The sequence below is a fragment of the Phyllobates terribilis genome, unplaced genomic scaffold (genome assembly GCF_046119375.1).
Source record: "Phyllobates terribilis strain yellow unplaced genomic scaffold, ASM4611937v1 Scaffold_7__3_contigs__length_470593459, whole genome shotgun sequence".
Lineage (NCBI taxonomy): Eukaryota > Metazoa > Chordata > Amphibia > Anura > Dendrobatidae > Phyllobates > Phyllobates terribilis.
In genome coordinates this window covers 92,724,858-92,751,841 of record NW_027362767.1, presented here as the reverse complement: position 1 = coordinate 92,751,841, position 26,984 = coordinate 92,724,858, and the positions used below count along the sequence as shown (strand labels likewise).

The 26,984-nt window shown below is 42.1% G+C and overlaps 1 protein-coding gene across 2 annotated transcripts in view; it reads right to left on the bottom strand.

Annotated features, from left to right (window-relative positions):
* Positions 1-7,433: 7,433 nt before the first annotated feature.
* The window catches only part of PLEKHD1 (pleckstrin homology and coiled-coil domain containing D1), a 43,046-nt gene continuing 23,495 nt past the window's right edge, over positions 7,434-26,984 (bottom strand). For both annotated transcript variants that reach the window (XM_073638985.1, XM_073638984.1), the window contains 4 exons: positions 26,400-26,532; positions 19,141-19,285; positions 17,058-17,201; positions 7,434-8,527 (listed from right to left, as the gene is read on the bottom strand). In XM_073638985.1, coding sequence (XP_073495086.1) covers positions 8,370-8,527; positions 17,058-17,201; positions 19,141-19,285; positions 26,400-26,532 — 580 coding nt within the window. In that variant the 3' untranslated portion in view covers positions 7,434-8,369. The remainder of the gene's footprint in view (positions 8,528-17,057; positions 17,202-19,140; positions 19,286-26,399; positions 26,533-26,984) is intronic.

The following is a 26,984-nucleotide window of genomic DNA, read 5'->3' as shown; positions in this document are numbered from 1 at the left end:
TAATGCCAACTTAGCATACAGTGATCATGAAGGAACTACTATGGATGTACAAGTAAGTATATCCTACATAAGATACATGGAAAGCTCTGAATGCATGGACGGCAACAGAGATGTATGTCATGTTGTCTCTTGTTAATTTCTAGTAACTTTTAGTACAGTCAGGATTAAACTTCTCTTTTGTGTCTTAGTTTACTTGCTTGTATTTTTATTCCAATAGGGGTAATTTCCAGTTTAATCCTTACTATACACCAACTAGAAGATAAAGGGGTTGTACCACAAAGTACATTTTATCTGTTGCTTTCTGTGAGGTAAAACATTACCCTACCTGTTTTATCACAGGAGCAAGTGTTTCTGCCATATCTCCAGTCACCTGAGCTCATTATAAATCAAGTCCGTGAGGTAGGAGCTCTGGCTGCCACTGAGCTCATATGTTACGGACTTGATTTATGATGAGCTCAGAGGGCTGTGGATGCTGCAGAAACACTCCTGTGGTAAAACAGACAAGGAAATGTTTTAGCTCACAGAAAGCAGCAACTGCAATTTCATGCTGTCCTATCTTTATATTCTTGTTTCGTTCCCTGGCCAAGAGCTGTGGTATGTGCCAACCATGTTCCTGCACGGTCAGACACAGCCATTACACAGTACATAGCAGAGGCACATTTATAAGATTATCTCGGCACACAAACATTTTCTCTTAAACGTCCAATTGTGAAACTTAATTTTATTTCGAAATCGATTGATTAAAATGTGCTATGTTCATGGGACAACCTATTTAACAAGAAACAAAATGACATACATCTCTCATGCATTCAGTGCCTTCCATGTGTCTTACGTTGGATATACTTACTCATATGTCATGAGTACATGATCCATATCAGTTCCAACATTATCACTGTATGCCGAGCTGGCATTAGTCTGTACTAAAATGAAGATAATCCAGCTCAACAAAACGTGAATAGGCTTTTATTCACACAAAGTGCATAGTGGAGGACAAGATCAGAAATATAGATAGACAAATTTCAACATCAACGCGTTTCGGGTGACAGCCCACCCTTAGTCATGATCTTAGTCTGTACTATGTACATATACTTGTTTTTCATTATGTCAATATCTTCTTGCTTGCATTTTTTTGTTATGTTCATTTTTTAGTATGTCTGAAGAAGGTCTGGGAGTGAAGACCGAAACGTAATTTCACTTGGATTGTCATACAATTAAAGTCATACAATACTTTGAGCGTTCCGGATATCTTCTTACTACACTTTAGGATTGGAACCCTTCTCATCCAACTATTTAATAGGAGTGTTGTGCATCCTCCATTGCTGAAATACAAGTTCAGTCATATGTTGAGTTTTTTATTATCCCAGTGCTTAAGTCTTCTGTCAATATTGGGCGAAGTAAAAGCTTTTTAAACACTAGATGCGCTCGTGTGAAAGACTTCTCCATGGGAGTCTATGTTCCTTCCACTTTACTGTCAAAACTAGAATGTCATATTTTCCTTTCAGCTGAACTCACATAAACTATGAAAAGATTAAGAAGTCTGAAGCTTTGTAAAGGTAACACAGGAGGCACCCCAACTTCTGATTATAAGGCTGCATACGATGGCGAGCATGGCATTGCCGTCTTTAGCTGCAGTCTCAGAGATAGGATTGGACAGAATACAGGAGCTGGTTAGGTAACACTTTGTATAAGTCTGCACCAACACTCCGAGGATGCCAGGGATGCAGCCATCACAATTTGCTTAGACGCTGCCTCATCCCACAGTATTTATTATAGGTTACTTTTGTTGAAGATTCTGATATATATTAAGGCAGCGCCATTTTTTACTGTAAAAAACAACGGGAACATTGGAGGAACCCAACAAATCTTATTATAAATCAGTTGCGTCTGTCCAATTCAGTACTGTATTCAGGATTTCATTATAGACAGATGTGAAAAGTGTCCATATAAATTATTTAAAAGTTAATGAAAGTGTAAAATTTCCAAAAAAAAACAACAATATTTGTTGGGTAAAGTTTAAGGATAATTTTTAGACAATCAGTCATCAACTGAAATTAAGTTTAGAATTTTACTTTTAATACTAGGACAAAAAAATATTCCTGGAAGGATTGATCATTTGTCACCTGGTGTTATTGTATATTATTGCCAAATTGAACAATTCTAGTAGCCAAAATTGACTAAAACGCGTATGGTTGTGTTCAATATGGTCAGCTTCAGTGCAAACACTAAGCTGCCTCTGCTTGCAGCATCAGAAATCGCACAATTCAGGCCGGCAGCGTAACCATAATGCTGGCCCGAACTGTTAATCAGGAGCACACTGCTCCCAGCAAGCAGGAAGTAGGGAGGCAGGGGAGCCATACATTCCTGATTCAGAACAACAGATAGCAGCTTTAACTTATCTTAGCAGCTAAAAGGGTGTTTCCACTTTTACTATACACTGACATGTCATTGGAGTTCGGTCACATTGGTGGTGTTTTAAGAGTTTTTCAATTCACTCATCCTGAATGATGTCCCAACAAAAGCCCGCATTGTATTCTTTCAGAACGCGGACCTGATGGACTGATAGGACTTAGTAGAGAGATATGCAAAATGCAGGGCCACCTCGCTATTCTCCAGCTGTGGATATGACATAAATGCCAGACGGTGGGAGGTTTTATTTTTTGATGAGCTTTTTTTGGGGATCAGTAGGAATTAAGCTACGGTAATTCCTACAAATTTGAGATTAAACAGGTCCTAGTCCTGAACTGGAATTTCTCATCCATGAGATTTTTTAGGGAATTATCGTGCTTACCATCCCCAAGTCAGGGTTCGGCCACATGTGAGATTTTGGGAAAGCTTTTATTTTAATTTGGTCGTTTGAGTTTTTTAATCACGTTTCTTTTCGGTAAATGAATAAAACCTCATTTGAAAAAAATCTAAAAGCTTTTTGTATAAATTTAACTTAAAAAACCTGCTGAATAACGTGGTTATGTCTTTAAGTTATGCTCTGAATTATCAGTAAAAAACTGACTTGGAAGTCGTGATTTGAACTTTTTGAATTTGTAGCATTTTTGCCAACTCAAAAGGGTTTTAAAGAAGGGCATTACCAGAAAAGATTATTTATGTGATGAGGTTCACAAACCAGTTTGCTTGATATAATTCAGCTGGTTCATTATGGTCCAATTTTATATATGAGGAATCGGGTAAACGTATGTGATTACGTGAGTGCAGATATCATTTCATTGACCACTACTCTTATATATCACCCAGACTTTAAATAATCCTGAAATGTGAGCACGAGCTTCTTGCAGCTTATGTATCCTGCATTTAACCATGTGCATGACTTATAGCGAGCACTTTAAATAAACCGACTATACAGATAAAGTACAGCTGATTACAATGGCACGGAGATCCATACATTAGCAGTGTATAGTTTTGGATAAACCTATCATCACAATGAGTTGAGAGTGCTCATAGTGATGGCACAGATCCCAAAATGTCAATGAATGGTTAGGAATATCCGATAACATTGTTGCACAAGTTATCTTTTTGCATGATCATCAAACTGAAAATTGCTCTATGGATGCATCATGACGCTTTGCAAATCGGTGTTTTTTCCTGCTCTCTTTTTGTACAATCACTTTGCATTGTTTGATTTCTACTGACTTGTGAAATGTATTTTTGTACAATAAATTGACAACACTTTAACCCAAATTGTTTCACCTTCATTTACAAAATTAAAGGGGGTCTGTCACACCCAATCGGCAAATTCAGCTACTTAAATATCTATATAAGTAGGCCATAAAAATGATACCCGTAACATACATTTTAGTGGTGTAGTTGCTCAAAAATTCCCTTTTAATGCATATATAAATAAGGGGGCTTCAGTGTACCCTTGGTGTGGCCAATGTCATGTCTTGTTTTGCATGAGGACAGAATACCCTCCCAGAGCTGTTGCTTAGATGTGAACTGCCTCCCGCCATCATAGACACTCCTTTTGATGATGCTCCAGAGGTTCTCAATGTGGTTGAGGTCAGGGGAGCATGGGGGGCACACCATAAGTTTGTCCCCTTTTATGCCCATAGCAGCCAGAGATGCAGATGTGTTATGTGCAGCATGAGACTGGGCATTATCATGCATGAAATGATCTCGATGGTCCAGATGGATGGAGTGGAGGATGGCTGGTTGATGGACACCCCATGCAAACACGGCTACGGCGCTAACAAGGAGGAGGTGGAGTAATGTTTTGGGCTGGAATCATGGGGAGAGAGATTGTCGGCCCTTTTAGGATCCCTGAAGGGGTAAAGATGAACTCCATAATGTATGTTGAGTTTCTCAAACAGCACTTCCTGCCATGGTTCAAGAAGAAGAACCGTGCATTCCGCAGCAAGATCATTTTCATGCATGATAATGCCCCGTCTCATGCTACACATAACACATCTGCATCTCTGGCTGCTATGGGCATAAAAGGGGACAAACTTATGGTGTGACCCCCATGCTCCCCTGACCTCAACCCCATTGAGAACCTCTGGAGCATCATCAAAAGGAGTGTCTATGATGGCGGGAGGCAGTTCACATCTAAGCAACAGCTCTGGGAGGGTATTCTGTCCTCATGCAAAACAATTGAAGCAGAAACCATCCAAAACCGGACAAATTCAATGGACGAGAGAGTTCAGAAGCTCCTTTCGAACAAGGGGTCCTATGTGCAAATGTAACATCACCTAGAATAAAGTTTTGAGTTGAAAACTGTTTGATTTCAGTTTGTAATAACCTGCTAATGCTTATAATTTCAAAAATGACCATTTTTTTGTTCTTTTTTAAAATGAAAAGGTTGAAAACTCTGCTGTGCATAATAATTTGGAACATGCATTTTGAGTGCAGTTTCAGTTTTTTATTTTTTTAAAAATATACTGTTATCATAGGCAGTTTGTACAAAAACCTTTCAATTGTACTCTAATAGTTATTTGACTGGAAAATTACAATGACTGCAATTCATATAGGTAATTTGGGAAAATCTGAGAAAATATTATTTGCGTAATAATTTGGAACACAGTGTAGTTGGGGTGGCTATGTGTCAATGGTTTTAATAAGCGCTAAAAGTGTCAGTGATTAGGAATACCAGTGACCAAATGGATAGAGTACTGATCATAAACTGCAGTTATGATGATCTACATATAAGGAAAACTGAATGAGTATCTCTGGTGCTTGATCTATTTTAATCAGCGCCAAGGCAGGTATAACAAAATAAGTGAAAAAAGAGGTTATCTAGTACCATGTAGGCCAGTAATGGTTACAAGACTGGCTCTTAGCAGTAATAATGCCCATCAGTAAAACCACTTGAAAGGGTCCTCCTTTCTTCTCTGATGTAGCAGCACATCACATATTTCTAGACCTTGCGGCTATTAACACTTTGCTTAATATAAGTAAAACATGAAACATTCTGCTGACCCAGAAAATGCTTTATTTATTTTTTTTAATTAAAGAAACATCTACTGAGATTAGTCTAGGAAAACTTCAAGGTTGTCACCATAAATAAAAGAAATATGGAAAGGACATAGCGGTGGAAGTAAATGCAATGTGAGCAAAAAAAACCAAAAACCCATGTTCTTAGAATGTGAACATGAACGTCGCGGACTAAGCAACTTTTCAACAACTTTTAATTTTTAGGTGCAAAATTCAGCATTGATGAATTTCTTACTATATGTTTGTAGTTAGAAGTCAGAGATCCGTTTTTCTAATATCTCAAATATCCTGCCCACGAAAAAGCCCTGGTCACCCATCTACATAAATGTAGGAGCCCATCGATCAATAAGACGGGGATCCCGTGCTCTTGTTCCAGAGGTGGTTGAATGAAGTGGCCGTCATGTCTATGGAAGTGACAGACATCAGAGCGCAGAACTCTGCCTTCTTGCAGTCTGTTAGATACTGAATTGAGTGTCATAGAGTGACCACTATTCAATTTAATCTCCCCTGGACTGTTGTCTCATGACCCCCATTTTACAGACTGGTGGAGGTCCTGTGGATAGCAGATACATTTTTTCAACCGCAAACCACTTTAACTTCACGCAGTTATATCGATCACTAAGATTATGCTTCCCTAGGAGTAGCCCGTAAAATTAGTAGCACTTCCAAGATATCTTACCTTATTGATTGGGTCATGGCCACTTTAATAGATAGACAAGTTCAATGGACCTGCTGCCACCCTCCTTCTTTCAACCTACCTGTTTCCTTCTATTACAGTATTAATATAAAAATCCTTTCATGCCTAAGCTGCACACCACTGTCATTTAATAAGGAATAATAATTTGGTTTTATTTTTAAAGAGTAACTGTTGTTTTAACATTTTTTTTTCCATAAATCAATTGTACAAGTAAAGATAAGAAAATTTGTAACAGATCTGCTCTTTTCTCCTCCTGGACTGATTATTTACACTCAATTCACGGGTAAAAATCTTTGAATACAGACATTCCCATTACGGAAATAGTAAATGACAGTTGGTGCTCATAAAGTTCTATGGGGAGAGGAGGGGGAAAGAGGAGCTAGAGGCAGACACGGACATTGTAAAAAATCCCAGCATTCCCCTTATTTTGCCGCTTTTTTCCATCTTGAGCTTCGTCGCTCCGTTGCAGAGATATTCTCGTTGTTGCTTTTGGAGCGCAGTATGTGAAATCTCTACTTGTAGCTCAACTGGGCGTTTCTTTAAAGTCTTCTTTGTGGGTGTGGCCTTTGACCTCTCCCACCTGGATGCTGCCAATCACAGCTTACAGCTGATCTATCAGTCTAGCAGACTTGAGCTGTGATTGGTAGTGTCTGGGAAGGAGAGGTAAAAGTGCACGCCCCCAAGGAAAGAAGACTCTAAAGAAATGCCCAGTTGATCTGCAAACAGAGATTTCACAAAATGTGCTTCAGAAAAAACAAATGTGAATATCTCTGAAATAGAGTGGCGTAGAGCAAAATGGAAAACTGAAACAGAATCAGGTAAAAACAGGGGATTTTTACAAGATATTTAACTCAATTTGTTTGAGCAAGTGACAGGTCATCTTTAAATGATATAATCCTTCTACTTGCAGCTACCACTAGGGGGAGCTTACTACATATAAATATTTTCACGTACCTAAAATTAATTAAAGGGAGTCTGTCAGCACAAAATGACTGATCAAACCAAGCACAGACGCTCTATAGATTCAGGTGTGACTATGGTTTTGCTACACTATCCCTATCTCATCAAAGTAGTCATGTGGCCCCAGAAGGCTGAGATTTGACATGTTCTAGCTGTCTCTGTTGTATGAGGGCCATAGTAGGTAAAAAATATTAACATCTACTAAAATGAAGAAAATTGCTACAGCACTTTAAGGAGAACTTGTCACCTGGACAAAAGTAACCAATTTTTTTATTTTTTTTATTTTATGCCTGTTGTGTGTTTTTTTTTTTTTAAATCCATCATACAGTTTGAGAGATATGGACCATGTTTGCTTAGCGCTAAATTTTATGTTCGTTTTTTTTTTTTTTTTTTTTTACCAAAGAGGCCATGCCTTATTTGAAAAGACAATAAAAAGTAGCACTAAGTAAAAAGGCCCATATCTCTGGAACCGTATGATGTATTGTATCAGGAAGGACATCTTGCTTCCATTGCTGTATGTTTTTTTCTGTAGTCTAAGGGTTAACATCTCTCCTTGTGGAGAGTGACATGCCTGTGTAAGGAGACTTATAGGCAGCGCAATGCTCCTCTGGGAAATTAAATATGCAAATTGCCTCTTCAGAGAGGATGAGGACTTGTATTCTAGTGCCACCTATTGGAAGTAGCAATCCTAAAAGTCAATATCGACTCTTTAACAAGCCTTGTCACGTGACTTAGAATAAAAGCCAAAGCAGAATCTCAATTTATATTCACTTGTTTCAAGATGTTGCCCCTCCTCTGTGCAAAGCATGATATCTGATTTGGCTGGAGTCTAAGGGGAAACGTTTCTTCTTGTGGAGATTGACATGCCAGTGTAAGGAGACCTATAGGCCATGCAATGCTGCAGGACACACCTGATCGTGATACAATAATAAAAAAATATTAGACAATTTATCTACTACAATTTGTACTACTAACGGCACAGTCTTTGATATACAGGGTGACAGTGGGTGTTGGAATAGCATGTGATACTTGGAGAGGGCAGACTTTGTTGGCGACAAAGTACAGGGTCCATGTTAGGAGCTGGAGGCAGAGCTGTTTGGAGCTGTGCATTGGCCTGTGTGTTGGGGGGGCATTTCTTGGCAAATGCAGACACAGGGGTGCAGTACATGAAAGCTCTGCAGCAATATCCTAAGCAATAATATAAAAACTGCACACACTGTTGACAGGCAGACGCCGATATTAGAAAGGGCACAATCCTCATGGTAAATGGATGTCACTTGTCATGTCCTTGTGAAGGCTCCTTCTGAGTGATGATTTGGTAGAGAGTTTCCCGAAAATGTTTATCTCTTGTCAGGTTTCTGGCGGCTTCTTTAAGGCTTTGGATGTCGGTGGTCTCAGCCGGAGACATCAAGAAAGAGTGTGAGTGCCTTACTGCAAAAAAAGACAGGGTGAATGTTAAAACAAAAATAGGGGATCCTATAGTAAAAAGTAGCACAACAGAAAAGTAAAAAAAATGCCTAAAGTAGTGATGTGTCACTGCGATTATGCTTTTGCATGCATTACATAAATAAGAATACCCATAATGACAGCTAGAGTGCCCCATAACAGTTCTCTAAAATTTCTACTGGCGGCTTAAAAAGTTATTCTCATCTTCATAGATGGTTATTTTCCAATAGGTTCCAAACAGCTCGTCAGTGTTTTAAAGAAAAGTAAAAAAACATGTTCATCTTCTCTTATTGCAATGAAATAAAATTTGACTAGTTGGCTACTCCTCACCCATCTTGCACTGTCCTCTATGAGCAGAGGTCAGTAGAGGAGGGTGCTCTTATTCCGGGAAGGGAGGCAGTCAGGTCACTGCTGCGGCAAGAGACTTGCTTGCTTTGCTGGGGTTTCAAAAGGATTCTACATTTTAGGAGATTCGGAGACAACTCAGGAAGGATGGTAAGAACGTGTCACAAATGTAGTTATTGTATTACAATGTAATCATCTGTAAGATGGGAACATTGTGGATCCTATGATCCATAGAATGTTAGAGTTGGAGGGACCCCCAGGGTCATAGTGTCCAACCCCCTGCTCAATGCAGGAGTCGCTATACCATCTCAGACACATGTCTGTCCAACCGCTGTTTGAAGACTTCCATTGAAGGAGAACTCACCACCGCTCGTGTCAGCCTGTTCCACTCATTGATCATCCTCACTGTCAAAAAGATAGGTCATCAATATCAAATTGGTAGGGGTGCAACACCTAGCATCCCCGACGATCAGCAGCTCCCATTGCCGGCAGCGGCAGGACGTGGTCAGTTACTGACCGGAACACCACAACTCTGTAAACTGTATACTAGCCACAGCGGGGTACATCAGATCTACTCCTAATCATTCAAATAGGGGCGGATGTGCAGTACCATGTCACGGCCACTAGAAAGTTGACAGAGCTGTAATGTTCCCCTCTGCAACTGATTACATCCATCCGTCACCGGCATCAGAAAAGGTTGATCGTTAGGGGTGCCGGGTGTTACATCCATACTGATCTGATATTGATGATCTATCCTAAGGATAGGCCATCAATATAAAAGTTCTTTATAACTCCTTGTACAAAGCAAGGTACGCCATGGCTATATCCTAGCTCTATAGGTTCTGATTAAACCTGGATAACTTTGCATATAACCAGGCTAGGTGCTCACCTAAGTCAGTCTGCTGGGGAAAGCTGAGCAGACTGGATTGTGTTGGAGCTGAAGAGAGAGACAAGCCAGAGTCTCTCTCTGAGAAGAGACTGCACCAAACTGCAAGTATCAATTGTTGCTATGGACAATAGCTGTTTTGTGGGACCGAACTGGGACTAGCTCAGCAGTGTCTGAAGTAACCAGGGTCTATATTGTTTAGTTAGTGCCTGGACAATGCTAAGGATTTATGTTTATGGATTTGTTTTGGTACTGTGCAACCAGTAGAAATAAATGTCATATTGTTTTGACACGAGAATCCAGTGCCTGTGTGAACACTACCTCCTGCTAAACGTAGATCCCTACAATTGGTGTTTGAATGCAGGTTGCAAGTCTCAAAGAGCACAGGTGAATACAGTTTAAATTTTGCATGTCCTGGGTAACGGCAGCGACAGCATTGAAAACACAGTCTGAAAGAATGGAGGAGCTTGTTAAGCAATTGATTCAGGTGCAGCACCAGATGACTCTCCTGATAGAGGCTGTCCGGGCCAGAGAGATGACACTTTTTGCCAGCCAAAGTGACAGTATCCATACTAGGCCTTGCAGAAAATTACTCTGAAGGACGACATCGAGGCTTTCCTGACTGTCTTTGGGAGAGAGGCAGGCAGGGAGAAAGTGCCCCAGAAGAATGGGCAGAGGTCTTAGCTCCATACCTTATTGGGAAAATGCAGAAAGCATACTACGACCTTGCTCTGCAAGATGCCAAGGAGTATGGCAAGCTGAAGGCGGAGATTATGGCACATATGGGAGTAACCCTGGCAGTCAGGAAGCAATGAGTGCACCTCTGCTGTTACCAAAGGGACAAGGCGCCCCGGTCCCAGATGTTCGACCTCTTACACATTCATGCAAAAATGGCAGCAGTCTAAGACATGCTCTCCGGCACAGATGGTGGAAAGAGTGGTAGTGGACCGATTTATCCACTCACTACCTAAATCATTGTAAAGCTGGGTTACCCAAGGAGATCCCCAAAATGCGGATGACCTTGTGAACCTTGTGGAAAGATACCTAGCTATGGAGAATTCCCTGAGCAATCAAGGGAACCTGAGGTCACCTTTTTGGGATACCAAAGTCCATGTCAGAGGGTGGTTGTAAGGTGTATCCACAGAAACACCAAAAACTGTCCCAGGGCCCAGGTCGACATACACACAGATTGTGGTTCCGTGTTCCACCAAGTGGGAGTGGTCAGGGATTTGTTGCATGCTATTGTTATCACTCGAGATTTTCCTTTGTTCTGGGACTTGTGGTCTAACGATCAGTTGGCTCGACTGAGACAATTTAAGCCTGGGGATTGGGTACTTCTATTAGTGCCCACAGTGGACAGCAAGTTCCTTACCCAGTGGCAGGGACCCCATAGGGTGGTGGAAAAGGAGGAAGAGGTCAACTATAAAGTACACCGACCAGGGTAAAGGAAGCCACTTCTCATATATTATGGCAAAATACTAAAGCCCTGAAAGGATAGAGACCCACTCAAAACCCCTTTCTTGTTGGCCTGGTCAGAAGCCAACATTGCGGGTGTCAAAGTGTCAAAAATTTTGCCACCTTCCCAAAATCAGCGCAACCGAAAATCGGTACCCAAAAATAGGGGCAGGTTCTTGGAGTTACTAGGTCACCCTCGTGTCACTAAGTATGAGCCTCACGCTCAGGTGAATTTAAAACCCTTTTAATCTCTGTGTATTGGCAGATGGTGCCATCCCCCAGCTTTGGACGGGGGCGGGGAGGGTGTGTGGCAAAGCCCGGTAGGCTAAGGTTAAATCCTAGCTCTACAGGTTCTGATTAGGTGCATATAACCAGGCTAGGTGCTCACCTTAGTTGGTCAGCTGGGGGTAGCTGAGCAGACTGAATTGTGTTGGAGCTAAAGAGAGAGACAAGTTAGAGCCGCTCACCGAGAAGAGACTGCACAGGCCGTGTGTACCAAACTGCAAGTGTCACTGGTTGCTATGGACAATAGCTATATTGTAGGACCAAGCTGGGGCTAGCTCAGCGGTGTCAGAAGTAGCCAGAGCTTATATAGTTTGGTTAACGCCTGGACAATGCTAGGGATTTATGTTTATGGTTTTGGTACTGTGTAACCAGTGGAAATAAACATCACACTGTTTTGACACAAGAATCCAGTGCCTGTGTGAACACTGCCCACTGCAGAGTGTGATTTGAAGCAAAACATAAGCTAATTAAGTCAACTTCTTTATTTAATAAAGCTATAAAGCTATTTCTTCTCTTTTATGATGCCATTCTGGATGCAAACTCTTGCACACAAAGTTTGCTTTTTCGTGTTAAAACTGAAGGATGAAAATGGAGCTGATGAGTGAGTAGATTTGGCATGAAAAGGGTTACAGTGAGATAATCTGACACTTTTCTGCCAAAGCCTGTTGTGCACCCACCTGTCAGGATCGCTGCCTGCTGCTGTCAAATAAGAGAGAGAGTGGTCACAGAGCTTCTGCTATGAAATCCTAAAGCCAAATCCTAAAGCCAAATCCTCCTAGAGGCCATGAACTGATAAAAGTGAAAACAAACGTACCATCTTGCCTCCCCCCATAAACATGCGGAATAGACTTCTTTCATAGGGAGAGTTTATGTCTGAGCTAAATCTGTAACATTCTTTTACATTTTTATTTTTTTTAATTTCTAGAAAAATACTCTTGCTTCTGATTGGATTCTTCTCCATGTTTTTCCTTTATTCTAGTTTACTAGTATGTAGTATAGTAGTATAGATTTAAATCTTATTTTCTTTCTTTTTTTTTAAACCCAAACAACCTTTGGAAGTATCTAACTAAAAAATTCCCATTTAAATTTAAAAAAATCATTTACTTATCTAGGTGTTAAAATTTGTGATTCTCCCAAAGAGTTGTTTAACTTAAGTTTTACCCACATTATGTAATAAGACAGATAAAGAACTTAAAGATTGGGATACATTGCGAATTTCTTGGTTTGACCTTAAAAAAATAATAAAATTGACTATCATACCCAAAGTTAAGTTCTCTATTTTTTACAAACTTTACTAAATGAGATTACCCCACATTGTTTCTACAAATTCAAGAAATGAATGATTCAGCTTTCATAGTATCAAACATCAGTATTTGATAAGTTGCAAGAATAATGGCGGTATTGGCATGCCAGACATAGAAAAGTACCAAGAACTGTTTCGCCTTAGCAGAATTCTTGAATGGCATATAACACCGCATAGGAAATTATGGGAAGACCTAGGAAAACAATGCTGTAAGGGAGATATTACAAATATAATTTTGACAAATAAAAATAATAAAATAACCCCTACAAAGATATCCAATGCATACGTAGCTACCACATTGACCAATAAGATTACAATTTGCTCCCAACAATTTGCTTTGAAAATTCGCTCTTAATAATTTCGAATAAGTTTTGGAAGCTTAAAAATAAATTACGAAGCAATGTTTTCTTCAAAACTGTCCCAATAGATCAAATTGCTTTGAACCGCAATGTAATTTCTCTTGAAAGACTTAAAGGGGTTGTTCTGTGATAGGTAATAACTTATTGATCGGTGGGACCTGCATCGATCGACAGAATGGGGAACTTTTTTCCCATTAGAGCGGCTTCATTCATTCCCTATAGAGTTGCAAAACGCTGCGCTTGGCTTTTTCCGACAGCCCAACTGAGAACTAATGGAGATGCAGTTGGGCTGCCAGACCCGTTGCTCCATTTTGTAACGGGGATAAAAGTTTCCCATCTTGCCCATCGGTGCGGATCCCACTGGTCGGACCCCCACCAATCAGTAAGTTATCACCTATCCTATGAATAGATGATAACTTGTTTTCACTTGACAGCCAATTAATTCTATTTTAGATCAACCCTTATCTAGTTTAAAAGAATATATCTAGGACATGAAAGTTCAATAAAGACTGCTTCAGTCACCAGAACCAAACCCTTTCAGGAAATGCATTAAATACAAACCATCCTTCCCTAAACCCATCTCGTCAATTTAGAAACTGCCAGTCTTGAATATGATGAGCCCCTACTTCTTGGATACGACTAGCCCCTACTTCTTGGATACGACTAGCCCCTACTTCTTGAATGCGACTAGCTCCTACTTCTTGAATGCGACTAGCCCCTACTTCTTGAATGCGACTAGCCCCTACCTCTTGGATATGACTAGCCCCTACTTCTTGGAAACAACTAGCTCCTACTTCTTGGATACGACTAGCCCCTACTTCTTGGATACAACTAGCCCCTACGTCTTGGATACGACTAGCCCTTACTTTTTGGATACGACTAGCCCCTACTTCTTGAATAAATAGTCAAAAGAACTCATTAAATTATATGAAACTCAAACAGAAAATATTCTTAAACTAAGCCATTGTACTTCTCGTAATACAGAGATTGAACAAATGAATGATTAATAACCAAATGGTACAAAACCCCTGAATTCTTGCATATAATGAATACTAGTTTTTCTCCTTCATGTAGGAGATGTTGGAATATAGGTTAGAAGTTACTTATATCTAGTTAAATTGCCCATGAATTAAACCATTTTGGACCAAGATGGAACAAACTACACATAAATAAAATATATATCCAATTACCAGATAGACTATGACAGATTAACCTGTTTGATACTCAAACACTAGCAATAAACTTCCCTCTTAGAGTATGTTCTCATTGTCCTTTTTTGCAGTGTGTTTTTTTTTTCTGCATGGGTTTTTGATGCGTTTTTCCTACAGATTTTTTATGCATTTTTATGCATTCAAACGAATGGGTAACAGGTTAAAAAAAAGGCAAGGTAAAAAAACGCATAACAGCTTAAAAAAAAAGAAGAAGAAACAAATGCGCCATGTGAATGAGATTTTAGAAATCTCATTAACTTTGCTGCTACTATAAAGGTTTTTTTTTTCGCCGTGTAGAAAAATGTTAATTTTAGAAAGGAGTACAAAAAAATCTTCTTCAGGCATAAAATAGAAAATGTGTTTGTTTTAATTCTAGCCAGAAGGCAAATCAGGTAGGGGTGAGTGCCCTTACCGAGATATTCTGGTTTTAGAAAATAAACGGTATTATTTGTATAATGAAAAATTACACAAATTTCAAAAATACTTTCTGTATGAACTCCACAAGGTTCTAAAAAATGTAAAACCTGTCGGTTTATAATAACCACAGACAAGATAAAGAGCCCCAATTCACCCAATTCACATCAGAACTACAAGATCCCAAGTACTTTCAGCTGTATCACATCTAATGTAGTGAACACTAATTATATGTAGCAAATGTCCAGCTGAGAGTATGTATGTTGGGGAGACAGAGCAAAAACTTAGGACAAAGATGAGTCATCATCGCCACACAATAAAAGAAAAAAGAATAGATCTACAAGTGGCCAAACATTTTTGTTCCCCTGATCACAGCATCACAGAAATGAAATTATTGGTATTAAAAGGTAATTTCAAATCTCAGAGAGACAGAAAAGTTTGGGAATATAAACTCATGGTGACCTTTGACACCTTTAGAGCAAGAATGAATGTGTTGCATGGATTTCTACATCAACTAAGGAATGTGGTCCTCAGAACTGCGGGGTCATCACAACCCTAGACCAGACCTCAAGTTGTCACAGGACAATAAAACTTTCACACTCCTTATCTATGAACTGCTAAAATATTTACAGCCAGAACTGTTTATCCCTCTTCCATAGTAATAGCTCTGCTTTACATCACCTGTCTCATCTATTGCATTATTTCTGCGTCCTATTGTGTATAAATATGTGACTCTTCAGATTTCATGTTATACTATGCTTGATGAAGAGGCCTGAATAGTCTTGAAAGCTTGCAACTTGTTACCATCTTTTCAGTTAGCCATTAAAAGGTATCAACCACTGAGGACTCTCAAATCTAAATATTTTTCACAAGGTTTTATAAATAAATTTATAAAGGTAAACTACAAAGATTAAATTTTTAAGTAGTGTCAAGCACACCTCAAACGTATAAAACTATAAGATCAGATTGGATAGTTCAGAAAAGCAGGCTAAAAGGACAAGTGAATTGCATTTTAGCTTTGAAGCATGTGCCAAAAAAACCTGGATTACTCCTCCTTACCACATTTGCAGTGTCGGTATGCTGATGGACAAAACGGTCCCGGTGTTATTAAGCAATAATGATCTTAATCCTCCCAGTGTTCTAGATGATATTTACCCTGAAAAAGCAATTGAACATAGGGCATCCTATCAAGGGTCACTTATCCAAGATAAGATATTTATTATACACATATAATCCACTTAAAATAGCACAAAGGTAAATCCTGACCTTGGGTTTCGCCAGGAGGCTTTTTCTTGGGGCAAACTGCACAGGTCTAGCTGGCTGGGCTGTCCTATGTTCAATTACTTTTTCAAGGTAAATATCATCATGAACATTTGGAGTATTAAGATCATTATTGCCCAGTAGCGCCAGGACCAATTTGCAGTGTCGGTATCCTAATGGACAAAATGGTCCCGACGTTATTAAGGAATAATTATCGTAATCCTCCTAGTGTTCAAGATGATATTTACCCTGAAAAAGAAATTGAACATAGGGCAGCCCATTAAGATTCACTTATCCAAGATGAGATATTTATTATACTCACATAATCCACTTAAAATAGCACAAAAGTAAATCACGACCTTGGGTTTCGCCTGAAGGCTTTTTCTGGTGGCAAACTGCAAAGGTCTAGCTGGCTGGGCTGTCCTATGTTCAGTTGCTTTTTCAAGGTAAATATCATCATGAACACTTGGAGTATTAAGATCATTATTGCCCAATACTGCCAGGACCAATTTGTCCAAATTCATACCAACACTGCAAGTGTGGTGAGGAGGAGTAATCCATTTTTTTTTTAATATGCTTCAAACAAAGAATTCACTCTAATTTACAACACCAAAGTAAATGATGCCAGAAATGTATGTCGGCTTCTGGCTGGAGTATCATTTTTGGTGGAGGCGCACAGCAACTGTAAGATACACATGCTTCTTAATGAATTTGGCGGCTCTTACTACAGCGCTCCCTGCATTAAGACCGACGTACAAAACACCAATCTTAATAAATTGGGGTCTTAATGTCATTGCTAAATGGATGCAGTATTACTAATATTTAAAAGGAACATCCATGGCATATTTATGATTTTAATGCATGTTGTTTGGTTCTCATAATATATTCACAATGGCTGGTATTTATAGTCCCACACAAGTTCCTGATTATCCATTTATGATATTCATACTAAAATCCCAACATTCTCTATAATAAATCCTGCTAGTCATTGACTCACAATGAGAGAAATTTGGCCTCTGTTGGTGAAAGCGGCAGCTTTTGATGCGTCTGGTTGCTGCTCTTGGCACGTATACAGAGTTCTTCATTATTGCAGGCTTCATTGCCTCAATCTCGGAATTCCTGATGCATTCTTCAAAAAACTCTACAGAGAATTCAGATCAGACAGTGTAAAAGTTCATGACAGGTCAATGAACAAAAACAGTGACAGACAGGTAAAAAGAGGGAGAGGGCCCTGCCCTTGTGGGCTTACAGTCTACAGGATAATGGGTAGGAGACAGTAGGGTAGGCGGTTACGGCAACTTCGGTGGTGGTGAGGTGGCTGCAGAGTCATAGTAGGCTGGAAGTCTTCTTGAAGAGATGGGTTTTCAAGTTCTGTCTGAAGGATCCAAGTGTGGTGGATAATCAGACGTGTAGGGGCACAGCCATAGGATGGGGGACACTCGGGAGAAATCTTGAAGGTGCTTGGATGAGGAACGTATGAGTGTGGAGGAGGAAAGGAGGTATTGTGAGGACCATATATTATGTGTGGGTAGGTATGGGGAGATTAGTTCGGAGATATATGGAGAAGACAGGTTATGGACGGCCTTGTAAGTCATTACTAGTAGGAGCCAATGAAGGGATTTGCAGAGGGGAGAGGCGGAGAAGTAGCAAGGAGAGTGTTGGATTAATTGTAAATCAGAGTTAATGATGGACTGGAGAGGTGCGAGATTGTTAGTTGGGAGGCCACAGAGGAGGATGTTACAGTAGTCGAGGAGGAAAATTATGAGGGCATGTACTAATATTTCAGTAAATTGAGAGTTGAGGAATGGACGAATTCTGTAAATATTTTGGAGGCAGCGAGAGGTGGTAAGGGCTTGGATGTGTGATTTCAAAGGCATGGCAAAGTCAAGGGTTACTCTGAGGCAGCAGCCTAGTAGTAGATTGGGTTAAGTGAGATGGAGGAAAGATGAGAATTTAGTTTTTTATCAATTGTACAAGGTTTTCTTGAATGCACCTAATCTATCATAATTCTCCAAAAGAAAAAGTCCATCTGGGTAAGGTCTGGTGACCATTGTGGCCATTCAACCAGGGCTCGTATACATATCTGTCACATTTCAGTAGGGTTAGTAGTATCCTGGAATTAATCCTTTTGAGCTATTTCCCCAACTAGTGGCACAGGATTTTAATTTGGTTTTACACAACAGCTTTAGGCAAATGCACTCTTAGATACTGTTGTAGACCAGTAACACCCCATGTATGATACTCTTCCTCAGCGTCAGAACCATACTACAGGTGGATAACACCAGCCTAAAAGCCCCCATACACTTTAGACTAATGTCAACCAAACTTGCCAACATCGAAGGGTTAAACCGACAGTCTAATAAGTATGAGGGCCTCTAACAGATGATGTCTGGGAAGATAAGGATCTGGCATGTCCGATTTCAGACTGACGATCCTTTTATTCTCTAAGACATAAACCGCCACCAGAGATGTCCGGCAGTGGCTCTGTCATAGAGAAAACAGGCACAATCCACAGAATGAGTGCTCCTGTATATGGGAATAGCTGTTATCTAATCGGTTGAACTGTCGTTTGGCCGACATCTATCGAAAGTGTATGGGACTAAAAATCTCACCTGCCATTACATGTAATGAGTTCAATCAATCAAATGTAAAATCAATTTTACATTTTGGTGTAAAACTTTACGACACTTAGGCCACATTCAGACGTCTGTAAATCACATACGTGGTCTATCTGTAGTTTTCACAGATAGGACACGTACCCATTATAGACTATGAAGATGTTCACATGTCCGTTTTTTATCAGTCATTGATCAAAATTACCAATACAGTTCTATGGGTCTGTAAAAATCATGGGCAGCACACGGATGGCATCAATGTACAGTCCAGTGCTGTCCATGATTATTATAATCTATAGGAGAAGCTTTTTAATTTTTTTTTCCATACGTGAAAATGACTGATGGTAAAATTTGACACTGAAAAATCACTGACGAAACTCAGATCCGAAACACTGATGAAACGTGGACCGTTTTTTTTTGCGTATGTGAAAAATTACGGTTGTCTGAAAAAGGTCTTACACTTACTCTTCAGGTGACTGACGTCTGCCCTCATTTTTTCCTCTTTGTCTTGGTTTAAGATGGCAGAATTCAGGCCAGCTTCAAGCCTCCGTAAAGCCTCCTCTGCTTCATGAAGCTTCCGCTCAAGGTCCAGCTGAACCTTCAACTGCAGCTGATGAAAAAAATAGAATTATATTAGTCAAGTTGTGAATAGTCTCAGATATTGCTGAATATCCCACTGTGAGAAGGTTGCTTGCAACAGACGTATTGTGAGAAAACACTAATGAAATTACAAAATATGAAAAAAACAAAAATGACACTTGTATGAGCAATCTACTGTATTCTAATACACTCAGGGTCATGACGATCGCGGTTGCAGTAAATGCGACCGGCCCATGCTGGAGGGGGGCCCACCGACGCCAGCACCTATTTCATCTGGATGTGCATCCTCAGATGCAAATTCAGCTAAAGTGTATTGCAGTGCAGAGAGCCTCCGATTCCCTGCACCGCAATACACGCCACTGGCCAATCAGAGGCCAGCAGCTGACGTCAGTTTGCATGTCACGGGCAGCTGTTGGCTACTGCGCCGGCTATAGAAGAGGATGATGCGCGTCGTGGGAGAGAGGGAAGGTAAGAATAATCATTTGTTTATTTTTAAAATGTGATGAAGAACAAAGAGGGACATTGTTGGTGGAAGGGGCCCAGGATGAGAATGGGGGACATTATACTAGGAAGAGGCTCAGGATGGGGTACATTATACCAGGAAGGGGTCCTGAATGGAGGACTTTATACCAGGAAGGGGCCCTGAATGGAGGACTTTATACCAGGAAGTGGCCCAGGATGGAGGACATTATACCAGAAAGGGGCCCAGGATGGGGGACATTAATACAGGATGGGGGGACATTATTACAGGAAGTGGCCAGGAAGGGGGGCATTATACCAGAAAGGGGCCCAGAATGGGGGACATTATTACAGGATGGGGGGACATTATTACTGGAAGTGGCCAGGAAGGGGGACATTATACCAGGAAGGGGCTTAGGATGGGGGACATTGTTATAGGATGGGGGGGACGTTGTTATAGGAAGGGGCCAAGATGGGGGAAATTAATACAAGAAGGAGACATTATTACATGATGGGCAAATATGCATGTTTTTATAAGTTCTATAACGCTATAAGGTCCCATACATCTGACCAACATGTAGTTGGGAGCCCAGGTCCAAATTCTGCCCTGGGGTTCATTAGACTCTAGTTATGCCACAGAATATAATACCAACCTTTTTGTATAAAGCCAATGCAGGCTCCAGAACGTCCCAAATTATCAAGGTAGTTGTGATAAAAGAACTAACCCAGGCTCTAGGTGAGTTTTAATCTTTTCTAATTACTAGTGATGAGCGAGCATACTCGCAAGTACTCGGTACTCGCCCGAGCATCTCAGTACTCGAGATGCTCGGAGCTCGCCGAGTACTTGCGAGATGCTCGGGCGGACGCTCGGGTCCCCTCCCTGCATGTTTGGCACTCTTTACAGCGCCATCAAGATGCCGGGATTGCCTGCCACTCACTGTAATGCCACAGCCATGTTGGTTGTAGCATTACAGTGATTGGCTGACCGCACAGCGTCATCAGGTCTGTATCAGACCTGGCGCCGCTGTGCTCGTCAGTCTACTCCGCAATCAGGCAGTGTAGGGAGAGGTGCTGCTGAGCTAGGGAGAGATTTGGTTGTGTATTAGGTAGTGTAGGGAGAAAACAAGTACATTACACATATCCATCTTAACAAACAGTCCTTCTGAGAACTAATCCATCTGCAGAGATATCAGCCAGGCAGTGTATATAGGCAGGCAGGGTATATAGCACAAGAGGCTCCATTCCAGTTCTGCCTTCTGCTGCTGTTAGATATTTCTAGACAAAGGCCCAGGTCTCAGGGGCCAGGAAGAATTTTTTTTGGATCTTAATCCTCATTATTTGCTTAAAAAGCAATCCAAAGAACACCGTTTTTCTGCGCCATTTGCTTGTGGGCACTGCAGAATACAGCCAGGTCCTTTCCATATAACAGCGCTAAAAATCCAGCTATTTAAAACTGTGGTTTGTCCGTCACACAGATCACATATAATTGCGCTGAAAATACTGCCATTTTTGGCCTCCATTCAAATTTTTTTTCACTGTGTCAGCAAAGTTTTTGACACCGGTTTGCTGTTCAAAATAGTTACCTACAGGCAAGATATTTAAAACTGTGTTTTTTCCGTCACACGGATTACATGTAACTTCGCTCCAAATTCAGCCATTTGTAGTGAGCGTGGAAGATATTGTCCTCCATTTAAAATGGGCAAGGTGGTGGCAAGGGCCGGGGAACTGGAAGTGATGGTGATGGTGCATGCAGAGGCTGAGGCTGTGGGCAAGCTGAAATTGTGCCACAACAAACACCCACATCTTCTCGCCCGACCTTCCGGTACCAATTCCTAGGGGACCGCAGCACACCACTATTGAACCCAGAGCAGTGTCAAAAGGTTGTTGGTTGGATAGCGGATAATGCTTCCAGTCACTTAGCCACCACCAGCCTGTCTTCCACACGGTCAAGTCTCAGTAGCCGTGAGTTTGGACTGCATATTCCTCACCCTGATCCTCCTTCCTCCCACCATGCCGAGTGCCCAGAGACAACGGATCCCACACTTGGACACTCTGAAGAGCTGTTCACTTTTCCATTTATAGATTCAGGCCTCTCGCCAGTCCACTTGAAGCGGGGCAAGAGGAGATCGCATGTAGCGATGCCCAAATATTTGAGCAGCCACGGTCACAAGAAGGCGATGGTGGGAAAGTGTCACAAGAGGTGGACAATGATGAGACACAATTGTCAGAAAGTCAGGAGGAGGACCAGGGTGCGGAAGTGGAAGACGAGGTGGTGGATGATATAGTAACTGACCCAACCTGGCAGGAGGACATGCAGAGCGAGGACAGCAGCACACAGGGGGAGGGAGGCAGAGCACCCCAACAGGCAAGAAGAAGCAGTGCGGTGGCCGCAGACAGAAGGCAGGCAACCGTTCCCCGTAACACCAACACGAAGGAAGTTGCCAGTACACCTGTTAGGTCTTCCCAAGTCTGGTTGTTTTTTAAAGACTCTGCCGATAACCCCAAAAAGTACATTTGCACCACCTGCTAGGCCAGCATCAGCAGGGGTGGCAAAACTACCAGCCTGACCAACACCAGAATGATCAGGCACATGGAAGCAAAGCACCCGACTTTGTGGGCCGAACCCCAGGGTCCAGGAACAGTGTCTGCGGGTGGCACCATTGCTTCTTCCGCTGTTGTGCATGCAAGCCAATCCCCTGTCCATGGTGCATGCAAAGATGCCTCCTGCCCTGCACCTGTCGTTGCACACTCTCAAGTAGCAGCATCAGGAAGCACGTCCACGTCCTTGTCCCAGAGCAGCGTTCAGTTGTCCATACCCCAGTCCTTGGAACGCAAGCACAAATATGCAGCCAACGCCCCACAGGCCACACTACTAAATTCCCACATTTCACGACTGCTTGCACTCGAAATGTTGCCTTTTAGGCTTGTGGAGACGGAAGCATTCTGCAACCGGATGGCAGCGGCCGTCCCTCGGTACTCGGTCCCCAGCCGCCACTGTTTCGTCCCCGCATTACACAAGCATGTGTCCCAAAACATTAGCCGTGCCCTCAACAACGCAGTTACCGGGAAAGTCCACCTAACCACGGACACGTGGACAAGTGCTTGTGGGCAGGGATGGTACATCTTGTTGACGGCACACTGGGTTAACATAGTGGAAGCTGGGACCCAGTCGGACCTTGGGACGGAACACGCCCTCCCGACGCCAAGGATTGCAGGCCCTAGGTCAATCAGGGTTGCCCCCACAGTCTACAGCTCCTGTACCTCATCCTCCTCAGCCTCCTCCTCCTCTTCAGCCTCCATCTCCGAAATGACCACATCAGTCACAAACTGGAAGCACTGTAGCACTGCCTTGGCCAAGCAGCAACAGGTTGGGCTGAAGCTAATATGCTTAGGTCACAAACTGCACAATGCTGAAGAGTTGTGGACAGCTCTGAAAGAGCAGGCAGATATGTGGCTCACACCGCTGAACCAAAAGCCAGGCATGGTCGTGTGTGACATTGGCCGGAACCTGGTGGCACCTCTGAGGCGAATCGAGCTCACACACGTACCATGCCTGGCCCATGTGCTTAACCTTGTGGTTCAGCGGTTTCTCAAATCCTACCCGGAGCTGCCGCATCTGCTTGTTAAAGTACACCGCCTGTGTGCCCATTTTAGAAAATCACCTACAGCTTCTGCCGCCCTTGCCGTGTTTCAGCAGCGTTTGCAGCTTCCGACTCGCAGACTGGTGTGTGATGTCCCCACGCGTTGGAACTCTACACTGCAGATGTTGGGAAGGATTTGTGAGCAGAAGAGGGCAGTTGTTGAGTACCAGCCGTCGGTATTCAGTTCAGACTACACACATAAGAGCTCAGGAGTGGACATGGATGTCAGACATATGTACCATCCTCCACCAAGATGGTGAGCGGCGATGACGCCATAATTAGCGTCACCATCCCACTTCTCTGTCTTCTGAAATGCTCTCTGCTCACAATCAAAGAGGATGCATTGCAGGCGGAGCATGATGAGATGGAGCAAAGAACCATACAGGGTGATTACACACAGCCCAGCCTCATCTCATCCCAATGTGGATTGGGTGACAATGAGGAAGAGGAGGAGGAAGGACAGGAGCTAGTTTCATGCGCTATAGACGATACTACCTGCACAACTGTCATACCGTCTGTTCAGCGTGGATGGCCAGAGGACAGAGAGGAGGAGGAGGAGAGCATGGTCAGTCATCCTCTTGGTGAGGACATGGAAGTCTTGCCTGTTAGCAGTCTGGCACGCATGGCTGAGTTTATGTTACGCTGCCTTTCCCATGACCCTCGTGGTCTCAAAATTTTGAGTGACAGTCATTACTGGTTGGTGACATTTCTAGACCCAAGCTACAAGGAGAACTTTATATCTCTTATTCCTGAGGCGGACAGGTCTACAAAAATTGGGCAGTACCAGAAGGCCCTTGTTGTGGAACTATTAAAAAAATTCCCATCTGAAACCGCTGGCGGCAGAGGTCCCAGTTCGTTGGACAACCAAGGAGTACAGGCGAGAGAGACAACTCCAATCCAGCAGAGGCAGGGGAACACTGTCAAAGTTCTGGGAGAATTTTCTCAGCCCCTCCCATCGCACAGGCCCTGTGGCGCGTGATACTCTCACAAGGAGTGTAAAGTTTGGGAAGATGCTGAGGGAGTACCTTGCCGACCGTACTAACATCCTCCGTGATTCCTCTGTACCTTATAATTATTGGGTATCCAAGCTGGATACGTGGAATGAACTGGCTCTCTACGCCTTGGAGGTCCTGGCCTGCCCTGCCGCCAGCGTTTTATCAGAGCGGGTTTTTAGTGCCGCTGGTGGAATTATAACTGATAAGCGCATCCGCCTGTCAACTGAAAATGATGACAGGCTGACTCTTATAAAAATGAACAAGGGCTGGATTGGGCCAGACTTCTCAACACCACTGAATGATAGCAGCGTAACATAAACTCAAATCCAGTGTCTTTTTTTGGGAGGTGTATTCCCATGCACCTCTTCACACCCACACATGGGTATACGCTTCCTGATTTTGGCTATTTGCTCTGGTCCTCCTCCTTCTCCTCATCCTCATCCTCCACCACCATATCACCAGGGTGACCGTGGTCCATGATGCAACACCCACATCATTTTTTTTAAAGTGTGTTTATGATGGCCCTAAAAACATTTTTTTATACACTATGTTCATGTATACCCCCCAGGGGTAAATGTTTGTCAGTCCATACACTTAGTGCATGGGCATTACAAGTATAGGAGACCCACTCCTTTCTAATGGGAACATTTTTTTATGAGGCCCTACTCCACGTCTCTTCCAAGGGGCATTGGAGTGCCTCCCAATTTTTGGCACCCTTGCATTCACTGCATAGGCCAACACTATGGGAGACCCACTTCCCAATAATGGGAACTTTTTTTTTCAGTAGGCCCTCTGACCTCCACATCTCTTCCAAGGGTCATTGGAGTGCCTCCAAATTTTTGGCAACCCTTGCATTCACTGCATAGGCAAACACAAGGGGAGACCCACTTCCTAATAATGGGAACATTGTTTTCAGGAGGCCCTCCTTCAAGTCTCTTCAAAGGGGTATTGGGGTGCGTCCAAATTTTGGGCAGACCTGCCACTCACTGCATATGCAATAACAGTATAGAAGACCCACTCTTTAGTAATGGGAACAACAAAGCATAGCCGGTTGATGACTCTCTAAGAATAGCGAGGGCCGACTGCTGGCCCTTTAAGAATACTAAGGGCCGCCTGATGGCCCTATAAAAATAGGCTTTGTGACTTTCAGAGTCCCTCCTTCATAAATGAAACAGGATGTGTCTGATCATGTCTCACACACCACATGGCCAGGTAAGGTTGTAAAATGTTAAAATGACATTTCCCGGTGAATGCATTTGTCACGGTTGAAAGCAACGCAAAAGTGCAAAAACACATCAAAAACACTAAATGTGAAAATAGCCCAAGGTGTGGAGGAGTATTTTTGTTTTTGCTTATTTATTTTGCTTTATATACAGTACAAGTCATTACCCTGGAAAAGATGTTCCTTAACATATTTCCCAGGAAAATCCATTTTGGTTTCGTTTTTGTATGTTTTTTTGTGAGTCCGTAAAAGTGGAGTAATACCTCTGACAACGTTGTTGACAGCAGTGACCTGGGAGTCAGAAATGCTTCCAGGGGTTTTCCCCATGCTGTTCCCATGTAATTTAAGCACTGTTCCCATCGATTTGGGCAATTTTTAGGCCTTCTGCAGACCGCCGGGGGGAGCCGCCTGAAAAATGCTTGGGTTTCCCATAGACTTACATTGGGCTCGTTGCTCGGGTCGAGCACCAGAGTATTCCAATTTTCTGGACCCGAGCATCGAGCACCCGAGCATTTTAGTGCTCGCCCATCACTACTAATTATGCTTTTGTTACCGAAAAAGTAGGACCTGACCCCCTCTCACTTTTACAGTTATTCATATGCATCAATTATAATGGTAGTGGTAGCTTTAAGGCAATAACTGCCTCCCTTCATCATAACAAGCACAATATTTCTTTTTTTCACATTATTACTTGGTCAGAGCACTTTTTTCTTCTAGCCTCCTATGTGCTAGACAAGTTTTTTTCAATGTTTCTAAGGCTCTGTTCACATTTCCAGTAATTGGCTCCAGCATTAGTCGTCTTTTTACCTTTAACTCTTTCTCCGTTTGTTCTTTCTCCACAGTGAGTTCAGCTAATGAGTTCTGTAGGGCCTGAGACTCAGAAACGTAGAACGCCCTCTCCTCCTCCAGTAATCTGAACCTCTCTTCATTTTCCTTCATCCTGAGGAGTGGATTATAGTACAACATACGGAAATTCAATACATGTTACATTCATATACAGAAGCATGGACTAGTTATTATTTAGAAGATTAACCAATTTAAAGGGGACCTGTCACAAGTTTGTGCTGTTATTTAATTACTGACGTTCCCATGAGAAATCCAGGTTTGTTTGTTTTTTTTTAAATCTGCCATACGGTTCCACAGATATGGGATTTTTTATTTAGTGCTATTATTTATGGTCTTTACAAGGGGGGGTGGCTCAAAGGATTCCGTGGGGGCGTGTTTTAGACTGCCTTGCATAATTACCCTGTGAGCCACGCCTCCTTTTAAAGACATTTAAAATTAGCACTAAATATGAAGGCTCATATCTCTAGAACCGTATGATGGATTTTCAAAAACAAAAAAATAGAATACTCAGAAGAGCAGCGGGAATAAAATAAGAGCCAAACTGGC